The sequence below is a fragment of the Lissotriton helveticus genome, chromosome 9 (genome assembly GCF_964261635.1).
Source record: "Lissotriton helveticus chromosome 9, aLisHel1.1, whole genome shotgun sequence".
Classification (NCBI taxonomy): domain Eukaryota; kingdom Metazoa; phylum Chordata; class Amphibia; order Caudata; family Salamandridae; genus Lissotriton; species Lissotriton helveticus.
Genome location: NC_136070.1, coordinates 770,660,911 through 770,675,723, shown reverse-complemented (window position 1 = coordinate 770,675,723; position 14,813 = coordinate 770,660,911). Strand labels below are relative to the sequence as shown.

The following is a 14,813-nucleotide window of genomic DNA, read 5'->3' as shown; positions in this document are numbered from 1 at the left end:
TCCTGACCTTCGAGATGGAGTGTGAAGTCAGTAAAGAAGATCCTGGCCAAAAATGAAGCAGCAAGACCTAGCAGGGAAGGACCCTCCTGTTAGAGCTATGCACTGGTCAATTCTGGCACTTGTGACGATCTCACATCAGATCTTCTGAAAAGAGCCCCATAGCTGCTAATGCAAACTTTGAGAGCTCTCTCTTCTGTAGGTTCAGCTTGTTCTTGACTTCAGTACAAATGGGCGTAGGTTGTAACAGCAAGTATTGGGGGGCAGTGCGGTTATCAAAAGGTGGGGGCGTGCGGTTATCTGAAAAAAAATACCACAATGCAAAAACAACCTTTCGGCAACCAACAATATAAAAACATTGGTAAGACCAATAGGGCTTGCCTTTTGCATCCACTGGCTTTGCTAATGATTGTTGCAGATGCTGTTAAGCATCAGCAAAATGCTTTACAGCGACGCTGCATTGCATCGGCAAAAAAAAAAAGCAAAGGTGAGATGATGCAGCTGCTGTTGCTAATCACGGCATGACATGGGCGCTGTATACCATTTTCTTTTAACAGATTGGTCTTAGATGGCAGACGTCACGTACTTCGGCAAAGCGAGCAATAGTGTTATTGATGTAGTGGAGCTAAATGGCAGCTGGTGGACCTTCCAAAGAAAAAAGTGGGGAAAAACATATGATTGTGAGGGTAGGACAGCAAAGGGGAATGGGTTTGAAGGGGGGAGGGAATATAAAATGAAAATAAAGTCGTGGGTGAAGTGAGTGGGAAAAAGAGCACACAAGAGAGGCACCAAGAGCGCAGGGGTCAGTGAGTGTTGAGAGGGAAACAGCACACTAAGACACAATGGCGGGAGCTGGAAAACACATACACTCAAGGACTGCTGAAAGAAAAACAAAATTGTTCCCTAAATGTTAACAGTAACAGCATACAAGACCTCCAAACAACAAGAAAAGCGGACATCAAAGGAAGGGTGGGAGGGAACGTGCATATGGGGTGTGCGCGATAACGAAAGTTAATTGCTGTAAGAGGGGGAGCAGGAAGTGAGGCCGAGCTCCCGCTGGCGAAAGCAGTCTGCTGCTTTCAAGTCTGATGCCAGATGCTTCACATGCACTGGCCATAAACCGCATTCCAAAGGTCTTTGGCAGCATTTTCTGGTGCCCCTCTATATCTCTTGCATAGCGATTGCTTACGCAATAGCTAGGCTCGACCTAAAAAGGTAACAGGGCCTCTCCTACTTGCTACAGCCCTATCTCCCTGTTAGACTCTAGTGTGAAAGTCATTGGCAGGGTTGTTCTTAGTAGAATTATGTCTTAAGTCTTTAGATAACCACATAATTTCTGATGTCCAACATGGCTATAGCTCAGGCTTGAGCACCCAGGATCAGTGTCATAATTTATACTTGAAAACAAAAAGTAGCGAGGCACACTGTTTAAAAACTGTTGTTCAATGCTTTGGTTCAGTAAACGTCTTGGGTGCACAATGGGTATCCCCTTCTGGCCTGAGGCTGTCAAGTCAAAACTCTAAGTATAGTACTAAGTTGGACATTACTTAGTGTCCCCTTGTTGCACTCCGGTTTAGGTTATAGTAACCTTTCTCAAATTCAAAATAAAGTCCACAATTTTTCGAAGTTTCTTCTTGTCAAATAAATTTCTTTTTATTGCGTATTCAAACCATCGTTATGATGAACTCTTATAGATGCATATAAGTCATAGGTAGTTGATTCTTGGTATCACAAATATTTAACATGTAAATTCGATTGGTGTCTTCAGTGGAGAAACCAAATGTATCTGCACAGTTATCCGTAATGCTTGTAATCTCGTTGTATGACACGGTGAATCTGTAGGTGCTCTCACTTGTGGTCAGCAAAAAGGAAACCAAAAAAACAAAAAGTAGTGAGGCACACTGTTTAAAAACTGTTGTTCAATGCTTTGGTTCATTAACGTCTTGGGTGCACAATGGCTATCCCCCTCTGGCCTGAGGGAGTCAAGTCAAAACTCTAAGTATAGCACTAAGTTGGACATTACTTAATGTCCCCTTGTTGCACTCCAGTTTAGGTTATAGTAACCTTCCTCAATTTCAAAATAAAGTCCACAATTTTTCGTAGATTCTTCTTGTCAAATAAAAGTTCATCGTTATGATGGACACTCATAGACAGACGCATATATGTCATAGGTAGTTGATTCTTGGTATCACAATATTTAACACATTACTGCACTTTTATTCCTGCAGAAGCTCCTCACCCTGAAAGTTTGCATAGGCGTGGCTACTTTTCTTAAACATGCCCTTTGGCGCAGGCAAACACAATCATTAAAAGGCCCTGATTATTACTGTGCTTTATGTAAACTCCGGAATGTCACTGTGGTCTCTCCGTGTTTGATGCTAGTTTTTTTCCAAATCTTACGTTTGTTTAGATTTTTCTTTCAATATTTTTTAACATGCTTGCGCTTTTATGGTTTGTATTAATGCTCCAAATAAACAAGATTTTATATGCCCTTAAAATATTCCTGATAATTTCCCTAGAAAAAGAGCCTTCCTTGTGTCTGGTTTCTTTTTGAAATATTCGATTGATCTTTTACTTCTCTTTTCAGAAACAGGTGAAAATCTTCTTACTTGCTGATTCTTAACTTCTGAACCTATGTTGGCATTAGAGCGAAGGAGTGTACTTTTATGATTTCTTTTGAAGAGAATTTGAAATAACTTATTTAATTTTGCCCAATGACTTTTTTGTGAAAATTTGTGCCAGACCGGGCTCTGCGCCCACGTAGAGAAGAAACTATTAGGTGTAGAATTAATTTCTCTCATCTAACTACATCAAGAAATGTAGAACTAGCAGGACTGTTAGGCAAATTAAAGTCATTATAGAGCAGTAGTGGCACAGCAAGAACTGCTTTGGTGGCACTCCTAATTTGACATACACAAGTTTACAAAGGCTCAGGCAGAAATGGCCTTTGGAGAATAGATGTGGATATAGAAGATCTTCCTGGGGTTCACGGTGGGCTAGCTATCGTATAGGCATGAAATAGAGTTACACCTATAAGAAAGAGGCTAACGTTATTATTGAAATTAATGTTAGTTATGCATTTCTTAGAGCAAGGATGAAGAATGCTGGTAAATGTGTAATAGGAATTCTGGAATGTCCATCTACACCTGATAGAAGAGGTAGATCATTGTCCCACATCTTTTGTTAAGAAGAACAAAAAAAAGAGAAATCACAAAAACATACCAAAATAACATATAAATAACATCAAAATGCAAACAAAAAAAGTAAATATTCTCACCAATATCCTCCCGGGTCTCAAATTTAGAGCTTATGGCCACTTGGTCATTTCCACGACCCACAACCTGAAAACGTAAGTAAGTTTATTATGCGTGATTAAGTAAAACCGTTGCATATACATGATAATAAAATTCCATGGTAATTCAATGAGTTAAAGCAGTGCTAAACGGTCATCAAAGTGCATTATATTAAAACTCGCATTTAGACATTGCGCTCTTCAACAATTCTAAAGTGCATTGTGCGTCAAGGAGAGCTGGCTAACGGGCGCTGTGCCAATTTAAGCAACAATCTTCATCGAATCAGTTTCTATTTGTGTGTCCATAATGTGCAGTGGCAAAAACTTACTAGGACAAGCAACAGTGACAGACCAGCCCAGCTATTTTTATTTAGCCGAAGTCCACTTGCGATGTATGTTTGAGTCTCATAGTTAATATGTCAAAGAATTTTGTGAGTCGGCAGTTTAACTGTGTCTCAGCCGGGTTAAAGCACAGTTTTCCTGCCTGCCTGCGGCTCCTGATGCCCATCAAAGTAGGGTTCTTCTTATGTCCTTTAAATTTGGGAAGATGCTGATCACGTGCACAAGATCCTCGTTTGCAATTTCGCTTAAACGGCAGGACTGCGATCCTGATCTCCTTTCCCGTGGGAGAGGCGGTAAGATGCCCAGTCGCAATATTAGGAATTTTTCTTTTGTCCTCGCTTTGACTCCCGCTTTCAAGTAGGATTGTGGTTGGAGAGCTTCATAGTCGCGAAGCACTGTACAACCATGAGCCCTTTTGGCTACTGCTGCATTGTCTTTTAGAACGGATACCTTTTTTGTTACCTTTGTCACAGTCTTTTTAAAATTCTGGTATTCTGTGGAGGTTTCCCAAAGATTGGACAGTCCCAAAAGCTTTAGGGAGTCAAACAGGTACTTCCTATTAGGTGATTTTTCATAGCGAGAAAGCTCGCTCCAAAGGTGCAAATTTAACGAACCTGCCTCTGCACCACGTAGCTTGTGCCAGCTTTTTATGTATGCGCCTCGCCTTTCCACTGATTGTTTTTGAAGCCCAAACTCTAAGCGTATTTTAGCTGGTGAGACGTATTTTGGGAGGTGAAAAATAGCTCTGTATGTGTTGGCTAGTACTATGACCAATGCCACAGCGTCTCTCCCTTTTAACGATTCGCTCCCATACGTTAGTGCTGGTTGTAGTTTTGCACGTATGCCCTGCAGTAAAGGATCAAAAGTTAGATCGGGCAGTATTTTTTTCAGGGAATCCATTGCTAGGTAGGTCATGGTGCCCTTCCTATGTAGGGACTCCAGTTGGGGTTTTAACTGCCTTTGTGGTCCAGCAAGATTCCTAGGTATTTATAACTGGTTGTCTAATCCAGACATTGCCCGTCTAAGTACCAGTTGATTTTTTTTCTTTTCCAATCATTTATTGCCATGATTTTTCTTTTATTAGAGTTTATTTTAGGGCGTTGCGTTGGGAGAAGCTGTTGGTGGTATTCAAGAGGTGTTGTAGGCCGATGGGGGTCTGACTTATCAGTACTAGGTCATCCGTCTATAACAGATTAGACAATGAGGTTTTACCCAGTTTCCGGGTGTGTGAAGGGCACTTATCCAAGTCCCCTGGGAGATCGGATAGGAAGAGTAGGGGCACTAAGACGCACCCTTGCTTTAGCCCTTTGGAAGTAGAGATTCGCCTTGAGAGGTGCGTCCCTGCTCCAAATGTAACCCCTTCGGTGCTCATGACGAACTCAGCTCGTCATGAGGTACACCTCTCGTGTGCTCATGACGAGCTGAGCTCGTCATGACCACACCCATTTCTATTATGGCCCAGCACAGCAGAGGAACATTTCAAGCAGCCAAGGTGTTAATCCTAATCCAGGTATCAGTGTGCAGCAGTATCAGCTGGTACTAATACCGTGCTCCATTATTCTACATCGTACTTGTAGAGTATTGGAGGAATTCCGTTAGGGCCTGGGGCTCCTGCAAATCCACCCCTAGCTATTTGTCTCTTGATCGGGCCATTGGAATAAATGGGAATTGTGCACACAATTTGCGAGTACCCAATAGGTACTTGCAAATTGCATGGCCAATTATAAGTGTGCAAGGGTTCCAGAGGGACACACTGTTGCACCCCAGAAATGTGCATGTGTGCACATGTGGCGCACATACTTGCCCTAAGGGCATGAATGTGTGCCACATGGTACTTTTAAAAAAGCAAAAAAAGTGCTTTTTTTTAAAGGAAATCGCAAATTACCACCAACTTGAAGTTGGTGGTAATTTGCGATTACTTAAGGCCAAATCGCACTTTCTTTTGTGCTTCTTACATTGCACTTAAGGAATTGCAATTTGCGATTCCTTAAATGAAATAGCAAAATATGGAATCTCAAATGTTGAGATTCCTTATTTTGTAAGGGGGTTTTTGTGTGCTACATTGCACACTGCAAACGCTGAAGTTCTGCGAATTTGCTTCCTACATCGGGCCCTAAATGTCTACTCCATGTATAACAAGAATCTAGCCCATATATAGGGCACACATGATTCCTGGCTTGCCTCTTAGCTCACTAATAGCACTGTCATCAATCAAAATAAGCTTTATTCGAAGTCACAAAGTGAATCATAAAAGCTACAAAATACAACGATACAATGATTAAAACGATCAAGAATACAATTTAAAACCAATTATACAAAATTCATCCTTATTTAAAAATTGAAGACTTAGAATATAAAAAGGTCTAACATCGTAACATGATAATATAATTACAGTTTACAGCTGCTTCCTACAATTAATAACAGTCAACAAGAAACGCGACATTACAAAACATGTAAAAATATCTGGCAACATTTGCAAATATGTATACGCCGGACGACAATATCTGAAACCCAACTGTAGTAACAAGGGTTTTATAGATTTCTGTCTCAGACATGAGAGGTGTTTACAAAAGAATACGGTGTGCATAGTATTCTGAGGTGAAATATCATCATACGTGCAGTTCCCCGGGTCGGCTGACCAATTGCTAACAATAGGAAAACTGATTAAATGATGGAAAATATCCAGCCGAAAACGTGTGAGCACAAACCGATGGCGAGTATTATAAATGTTAACTAAGTATGGTTGCATGTAAACACTGGTCAAAATCAGTTGGTTCCTCAACACAGTTGGTTTACAGATTTCAGATGCTAATCTGATTTCTTCCAAAAAAGAGATGCATTTCAACTTCAAGGCTTTCCTCTGGACGGTGGCCAAACTCTCAGGGAGGGTAAAATATTCAGGATGGCCAAGGTTTACCAGGAAATTATGGACATAATTGAGCCATGGAATTCTAAAAACCGTAGGGGATTTTTGGCTGTCGGCAATTATGGCTCGATTTAAAATAGTGTGTTCAGGTGACCATATTTTGTGCCATAATAGCACAGGTTGGATCCTAATCAAGTCTGCTAGGTAGGGGGCACCCAATTCAGAGTGACAAACAAACGCTGAGCTACTTTTCGGGAGTGCAAGGAGAGACCTGAGAAAAGCATTTTCTTCAAGAAGTGTGGCTCAATGGTTAGAGCGGCAGACCCTGATGCAGAGGTCTAGCCCGGGACTAGGGTTCAATTCCCCGTCTCGGCGGGTCTTGGGCTCAAAATTCCACGGACCTGATAATTCTCGCCTCGGTGCCTATTCCAATCATGGAGTCCCACTCTGCAACTCTGGGCAATAGCTTGCTTAATCTCCACAACGGCCCCCACAACGCTAAGGATGCCTGGCCTCCACCTTGGGGGTGCCCAGGAGTGGACACCTCACAGGGAAAGCCAGGATGGGTTCCACAGCGTTATTCGTACAAGCGCCTTGAGACCCTTGTGGGTGAGTAGTGCGCTATACAAGTATCAATTTACATTTTTTACATTTACAAGCTGTAATATATCTATTTTTCCATGACCCCAAAGCTCAGCCCCGTACATGGCAGAGGATCTACACTTTACATTATAAATAGTCATCTCCTTTGGATGTTTAAAGCCACACAGACTAGCGTAACTCAATAGGGCCATTTTTGGTTTCATGAAATGGAGTTGCCTTGATTTGATAGCCCCTTCCCAATGCCCTGATTGATTAAAAACAATGCTCAAATATGAGAAGGAATCTGTAAACTGGATGGTAGAACCCTCAATAAGAATGTCGCGACAGCGGGTAAACTTCTTGCCAATCTTCATAGCGAAGGTTTTACTTATGTTGATTTTTAATCCCAAGTTAGACATATACTGAGCAAATTCGTCCACCAAGCGCTGCAGGGCAATGGAAGTACGGGCCATTAACACCGTATTGTCGGCATAAAATAATGCTGGAATAGGCCTTTGTCCCACCTGAGGTAGATTTACATATTTACTTGCAAGTATATCTCCTATGCTGTTTATATAGAGGTTAAATAGGAAGGGGGCCATTACGCATCCCGGCCGCACCCCTCTTCCTATGCTGAATGTCTCAGTACAGGTACCATTAGGATCGTAACATACTCTGCCTTTGCCTTGGCCGTACAAATCTTTTAAGAAGTTCACAATTTTCACATCCATGCCCATATTAGTCATTATTGCCCATAGCTTATCGTGAGCTATCAAATTAAAAGCTGAAGATAAATCAATAAAGACTAAAAAAAGATTACCACCTTTCATAGGTACATACTTGCCAATTAACAAGTCAAGGTTTACAGCCTGCTCTACAGTACCCAACCCTGCCCTGAACCCGTACAGTAGGTCTGAGAGGATATTGTTTGATTCCGCCCACACCTGTAAGCGTCCCAAAAGCATGTAACCAGCAACTTTAACCAGGCAATCCAAGAGGGAAAATGGCCTGTATTGCGCTGGGTTGTTACGGTTGCCCTTCTTGAAAATAGGGACGATAAGTGACTCAGGCCCGGTGGGTAAAAAAACCTTGATTTTGGCAAGCTTTAAAGAGCAAAGTGAGGATAGGGCCCCAGAGCTCGATGTTAAATTTGAACAGGTCAATAGGGATCCCGTCGGGCCCCAGGGCATTCCCCCCCCTTGCTTTCTTTCAGCGCCAATCTGACTTTGTCCAGGGAAAAGTCTGGAGATTTGCACTCATTTAAAGGGCCAGTAATTTTGGGAGCATTAGCAAGAGGTAGGAGTCCATTATGTGGCAAGGCACTAGCAGTAGGAACATCCAGCTCTTCCTTAGGGGAGTATAATTTGGAGAAATGAGCTATCCAAGCACCCTCAGAGATTGCTATCTCTGCGCGTGGGGAATCTGAAGCATAACGAGAATGTGAATTAATGACACACCAAAAAGAAGTATCTTTAGATAGGCTGGCCTCCAGTAACTTATTCCAGGTATCCTCTTTCAGCTCTTTTCTGTTGTTTAATGGCCTCTGTAGGAGAGTAGGGTCTGCTTTCCTATGGTCACCCCAATTTTTGCTTTTTGCTTCACTGGTTTTCGACTTAATGTGGCTGTGGGCCTGCTAATCAGACCCACAGCCTGCTGTTCTCTCTCTAAATTCACATACATGTACTTTAGGTATATCACCAATTGGGTATTGGATCACCTTATGAGCCCCTGTACAGTGTACTATAGGTACCCAGGACATAGGTGCATCACAGGCCTACCAGGGGCTGCAGCATATCTTTTGCCACCCCTGGCTGGCCATCCAAACAGACACAACTGGCTGATCCCTCAGCTGGGGCAAGGTTGTGTAATCACCCCTTGCTTAGATATAGTATACCTATGTCTAACCCTATATCTGGACACATATATACCTATAAGTCACTCCTATGGCAGGCCTTAACAATCCTGGAGGTAGAGTGCTTGGTTTTATGTGAGATGGTGCTCTAGCATGAGCTGAGCCTGTCTGCAGCTTTCGGAACCAATTCCTTATAACTGTTCCAGGGTATTGCCATACCATATACTCTTAAGTGCATTATAATCCTCGTGGTTATTGCTAACTTTGGTTTGGCTTTATCAAAACATGTTGTGTAAGGTGAATACTGCCCCCTCGCCAGTTCTGGTGACGGGGGTAGCATTCCACCCTTCTAGAGGGAGAAGAAATGTTATTTTACTTAAACGCGGTTAAATCTAACCAGAGCCTCAGCATCACAAAATGGATGCTGCTGCCACAGACACGGGTCTGGCCTCCTGCTGCTGACCGAAACTCCGGCAGGGGAGGCCTGGACAAAAGGTTTCCTGTCACAGGGAGGTGTTACACCACCCCAGACAGGAGATAGTGGATTGAGGCAGGCAGGGCGAGTGAAACTAGACCCTGCCTGGGGGGCACAAGGCTCCTCATGCATAGCCCAGTTCAAACCGGTGCTGGGGCACTCCAGACACAGCTCTGGCGCGAAACTGGACAAAGGGAAAGGGGTGTAACCACCCCCTTCCTGGGTCGCACCCATAGGAGGGACCTAGCAGGTTATCCAGCCCCTTGATTTGGAATAAAGGTAGGAGCTGTGCCCATAGACTTTAGATAATCCTGACTGAAACTTTGAAACGAAACTCTGGACCCTTCGACATCCCACTCGACGTGGAAGACTGAAGAATCTCCCTTGTGGTCAAGGAGTGACCACCCTGTGCAAACAGGCACCATCCAGCGCCCAACGGTTTGCTTTGTTGCAGCTCCGGCCGGAGCTCGAGCGACAGAGATCGACAAGAACCGGAATCCCAGACATCCAACAGCCCGATCCACAGCCACAGCAAAGCTGAGACCCGTGGAGGCGACGTGAGACGTGGGACCGGCCATCTTGAAAAGACTGCGAAGTGCTGACAGTGCAGCTCCCGAGGCACCCTCGAAGCTGTACATTGGGGTCTGAGAAGCCCCAGCCCCGAGCAGCTCGTGCACCGAAGATCACCCCTCCACACTTACCGAGTGCTGCGTGGGGCCCTTTTGAATTTTCCTGCTCGACGCGTCTGTCCGGTCACTTGCCCGTTGGCTAGTGGCCTCTACGACGACAAATCTTTGAAACTAATCTGCTAGTCTGGTTGCTCCAGACTGGCCCTCGCTCCCCTGAAAAGGAGCAACCTCTCTGACCTTGCTGGTCTGAGTAAGAAGCGATCTTCAAATCCTGCATGGGTTGAATTTGCCAAGGCCTGTTGACTCCGATCCGGAAGCCGACACCGCCGACAGCGAGAGCCTTCGTGGGACAGCTCGTGATCCACTCCTGGCCATCCTCGATGCCCCAGAGTCCACGTGGCAGCGGAGACAAGCTTCTCGACAACCACCTGATTGCGCCCGACATCACCTGGTTCCTTCCTGGTTCCATCCTGGTCACTGGCTAGTGACCCAGACTCTGTCCCCTCTGCTTTCAGGTACTCTACATCTTCGATCCACCCTTGGATCCAACCGGACTCTTCTCTCCTGGCCGCTTGCAGCATCTTCATCTCCAGGCTCCATAGAACTCCATGACGAAACCAGACACACTTTGGCACCTATGCACACGCTTCCTGTGGGTGAGGTAACAATCAAACACCGGTGCTCCTGTAGTGGTTTACACCTCTAGTGTCCTAGTTTTAAGTGGCTAAGTTCTAGTCCAGTCGGAAGACTTCCAAAGCAGTAACTTTATAACTTTTACGCACCATTGACTTTGCATTGGTGCATGCGTGTGCTTTTAGCGCTGCACCCGAATCCCGCAGGCTACTCCCGTCCTAACTACAGTTAGTCCAGTGTAGTCCCAGCGATTCCCAAGGCTCTAGGCCTTACCATTGTTCGTAAAGTGATTCTTATACCACTTATTTTTTTAAGTGGCCACCAGGCCTATCCATACCTGTGCAACTTTTGTATGTTTAACTGTGCTTTTGTTTAAACGCTTGTGCCTCTGCCCTCATAAAGAGTACAGAGGATTATTCTAGTAATAAATATATATATTTTTTATAATATATAACTTGTGTGGTGTCCTTTCATTTGATATTACAGGATTGCATATGGTAAAACAGCTGGCTTCACATGCCCTCTTGAGTTAAGCCTAAGACTGCTTAGTCCATGCTACCCCTAGGATAGCTTGTCTATAAGGTTGACTTTACAACCACCACCATAAGGGTTGTTTGGACTGATACAAGGTGCTCACTAGAATAGTGAACATCATACATCAGGCCAACTTCTCACAGCCGCTTTGTAAGCCAATCTACACTCTCGGACTTTCCCTACAGATCTAGGTTGTTCATCTAAAGCTAATTTCAAGTTTTTGTGGGCTTTGGTACATGTTGAGTCAAACCAACCACACACTCCCGCCTTTCGTATTTTCTGTTTTGCAGAAAGGCCCTCACCCACACCCTTTTTTATTTGGTTAAATGTCAAGATGAAGTTATGCACCTCTGTGGTTTCATCTAGGCACACATCAAAAGCCTCCCTCTCTTTTTGAACCAATTTTTCGAGGAAGTTAAGAGGATCCACAAGGGACCACTTTAACACGTGCCCATTGCGACGAGAGATCAAAGTTTCCTCTTGTACAAGGGCCTTAGATTTACAGCATACTTGCCCGGTAAAATCCAGCTTCAACGTGCCACTTTGGGGATAATGATCACTAAGTACAATATCATGCACAATAAACTCCAGAACCAATGATGAGTGACGCTGGGGAAACAGTAAAAAGTCTATCACACTCTTGTCCTCCCTACCACTGTACGTACACCTCACTGTGGTTGGTGAAACAGCTAGATCGTTACAAAACCCTAAGTTGTATTTGAAAATTAGCTTGTTCAGGGTATCCCCATACTGCGAGTGAATAAAATGGGTTGTCTCGCAGAAATCCTGTCATACCACATGCCTTATTTGTAGTCACAGTACATGTGCGTATGTTAAAGTCACCACCCCATAAAATAATGGGATCGTGACAATTGTTGTCAAAAACCTTCTCTAAGTCTTGATCTAATGATTGGAGGACAGTTGTGATGTCTGATAAGCGTTCATTATTATGAAAATTAACAATAATTAAAGTAACGTGGGTAGAAGTCACCAGAGTCAAAATTTGATAAAAAGTTCTTGTAACAGTCGCTTTAGAGCTTAAAGGAGCCAGCATATAAGGAACAAAAAATACACAAACCCCCTTTAGAGCGCCCATGATTGGACTCTATGGCTGGGCTGTGGAAGGTTTTAAAGCCATTTATATGGATGGGTTCTGCAGCCCAGGTCTCCTGAAGGCAAATAATATTGAATTTGGAAATAAATTCGACCCATTCATTCATGAGGCGTTTATGATGTAAACCGGCCACATTCCAATAAAGGACTTTAAGGGTTGTGGCGGAGGTACCAGGCCCATATTCTGCTAACAACAAAGGTAATGGATGTCCCACAAAGCCACCCTCCAAGTTGACTGAATGCACTAAGTCCTCATCTAGATCTGCTAATGACCCCCTCTTATATGATGTAACAATCCCAGAGCCAGACTGATTCTTCCTATTTGATTCCACAGGTTTCATTAGTCAACCCACACCATTTAAAGTGGATAGGCAATCAAACCTGTTACGGGTTTCAATTGGATAGACGTACTTTTGCCGAAACCCCTTGTAAGGTGGCACTGCTGTAAATGGCAGCTGTTCTAAGTGGGCCAGGGGATGATGGAAGAAACCAAGTGGTAAGACCAATATCTGCTTCGGTACAAGAGAGGGGAGACTAGCACTCTCAAGAATGAGACTCACCAAGTTGGGGGAAGTGAATGAAAGCACAACACAATCACCCTCTAATGTTTTACTACCTGTACCCACCAAACTTACTCTCCTAATCATTTTTAGATCTGCAAAAGGTGCCCCCCCCCCCAAGCCCTACCCTTGCGTTGAGCCAGTTTAGAGATTTATTCCTAAGGGATTCCCATGACTCATGTGCAGAGTTAGTGAGAACTGGGACGTTTGCTAGGATTACTACGTAAGGGGTGGCTGCAGGTAGAAGTTCTAAACAATTCAATTTTGTTACCGGGTAGTTGCGCCTGTCAGCCACAGTAATTATATCAGTACAAGTTGAAGTATGTGGGGGAACAGATGGAGTCATAGGACCGCTATTCAACCCAGGTCGAGAGGACGAGGGTTGGTGGGAAGGAGGGGGGCCACCCTGGGTCGCATTGATGCTTAAATCAGTCTTTGTCAGATCCCTCAAACCACCACCCACTGTATGATAGGGTTGAGTTGTAGGTCGAGTGTTAATGCAAGAAGAGGGAGGCACACTGACGCTATTACCATTACTTTGTGGAAGGTGCTGGTAGTCAGCCGGCATATGCTGGTTAATTGGCCGCAAGTCCAATTTAGAGTGGATGTTCTTTTTCCCCTTTAGTTGCGCGGTTAGTGAACTAAAAGCAGCCCTTACTGATTCTGTTAGAGATTGAATTAAGGCAAACAAGGCAACATAATCTACATGCTGATGTGCTCCTCCAGTTTTATTATGCTTTTTTGCCAGGGGTTGCTTGTGAGTATTCTTAGTGTGCTGACTACTCCCGCCCACTCTTCCTATTCTTTCACAAGGTTGAGTTAGCGGGACTGGTGGTGCAATGGGTGGGGTTTTAAACCGTTTACTAGGGGGTTGGTTAGCAGGTCGAATATCTTGGGGACAGTACTAAACAATTTTCCAGGATCCCTCCTTCCTTCCCTCTGCCCAGTCGCTTGCGAACTATCAACACAGTCAGAACTGGAGCTAGTAGCAGGATTTTCACTGGTAGTTATAGCTGTGGCAGAAGGGGTAAAACCTGAAATATTATTAGAACAACATGATAAGGACTCCTCCACACTTAGAATTTGTTTTTCAAAGCCCCCGTAGCTCCTGTGATATTATTCAGGATAGAAGAAGGAGGATGTGAATTATTCTGGGATTTAGCAGCCCCACTTGGGTGTTTGCTTTTACCCATGTTCAAAGTTAAAAACGACTACACAGCTAGTGTCGTGTGACCACTTGGACTGGTCTTGTGCAATCCAACAGTGTGGTATCTCAATAGGGACCTTACAGACTCAGCCTCTTGTCTCATAGACCCTCCAATTTTTCTTGTTAGTTCTTAGTCTAAGTAGGGGTGTTTGAATATGGAAGGTCTATAAATATAAATCCCCTTGACCCTTCCTAATTTGTTGTTTTTCAAAGTTAAAAACGTCCAGAGTTAGACGGTAAAACAATAATTTGGCTGCAGCAAACACATAGAAACCCAAAGTCAGTGGCAGAAGAAAAAGACACGCCCAATGAGTCTTGAATAGTTCCATTGGAATGGAGCAGCCGGGTGACACTTACTTAATAAGAAGTTCAACTCGAACCACTGTCGCTGACAGGCACAGGACGGGCCCGCCCTTAGCCCGGGCTTCGCCTGTGCGCGTCCCGCGTTGCAGGAGCCCGCGGCGGAATTTAAAGCATTGTCATCACTTTTCATAAATATTTTACCAAAGCATGATGTGGTAGTGCATTGTCCATTACAGATAGCATATTTTCCATTGAAAGGTCACAAAACGTTTCCACTAACATGTAGTTTAACTGATAATGGTGGAAAAGGGGTTTCAACAAAAATATTAAAAATGTGCACATCACCAAGTCAAGTGTTCTAATTTGTTTTGATCCTATACAATTATTTTTTTCACCACAGAATTACAAAAATGGGTCTTCATAACTAG

The 14,813-nt window shown here is 43.8% G+C and overlaps 1 protein-coding gene across 2 annotated transcripts in view; it reads right to left on the bottom strand.

The window, feature by feature from the left end:
• The window catches only part of ERCC2 (ERCC excision repair 2, TFIIH core complex helicase subunit), a 1,411,027-nt gene that overhangs the window by 277,126 nt on the left and 1,119,088 nt on the right, over nt 1-14,813 (bottom strand). For both annotated transcript variants that reach the window (XM_078660894.1, XM_078660895.1), the window contains one exon: nt 3,275-3,338. In XM_078660894.1, the coding sequence (XP_078517020.1) occupies nt 3,275-3,338 (64 nt within the window). The remainder of the gene's footprint in view (nt 1-3,274; nt 3,339-14,813) is intronic.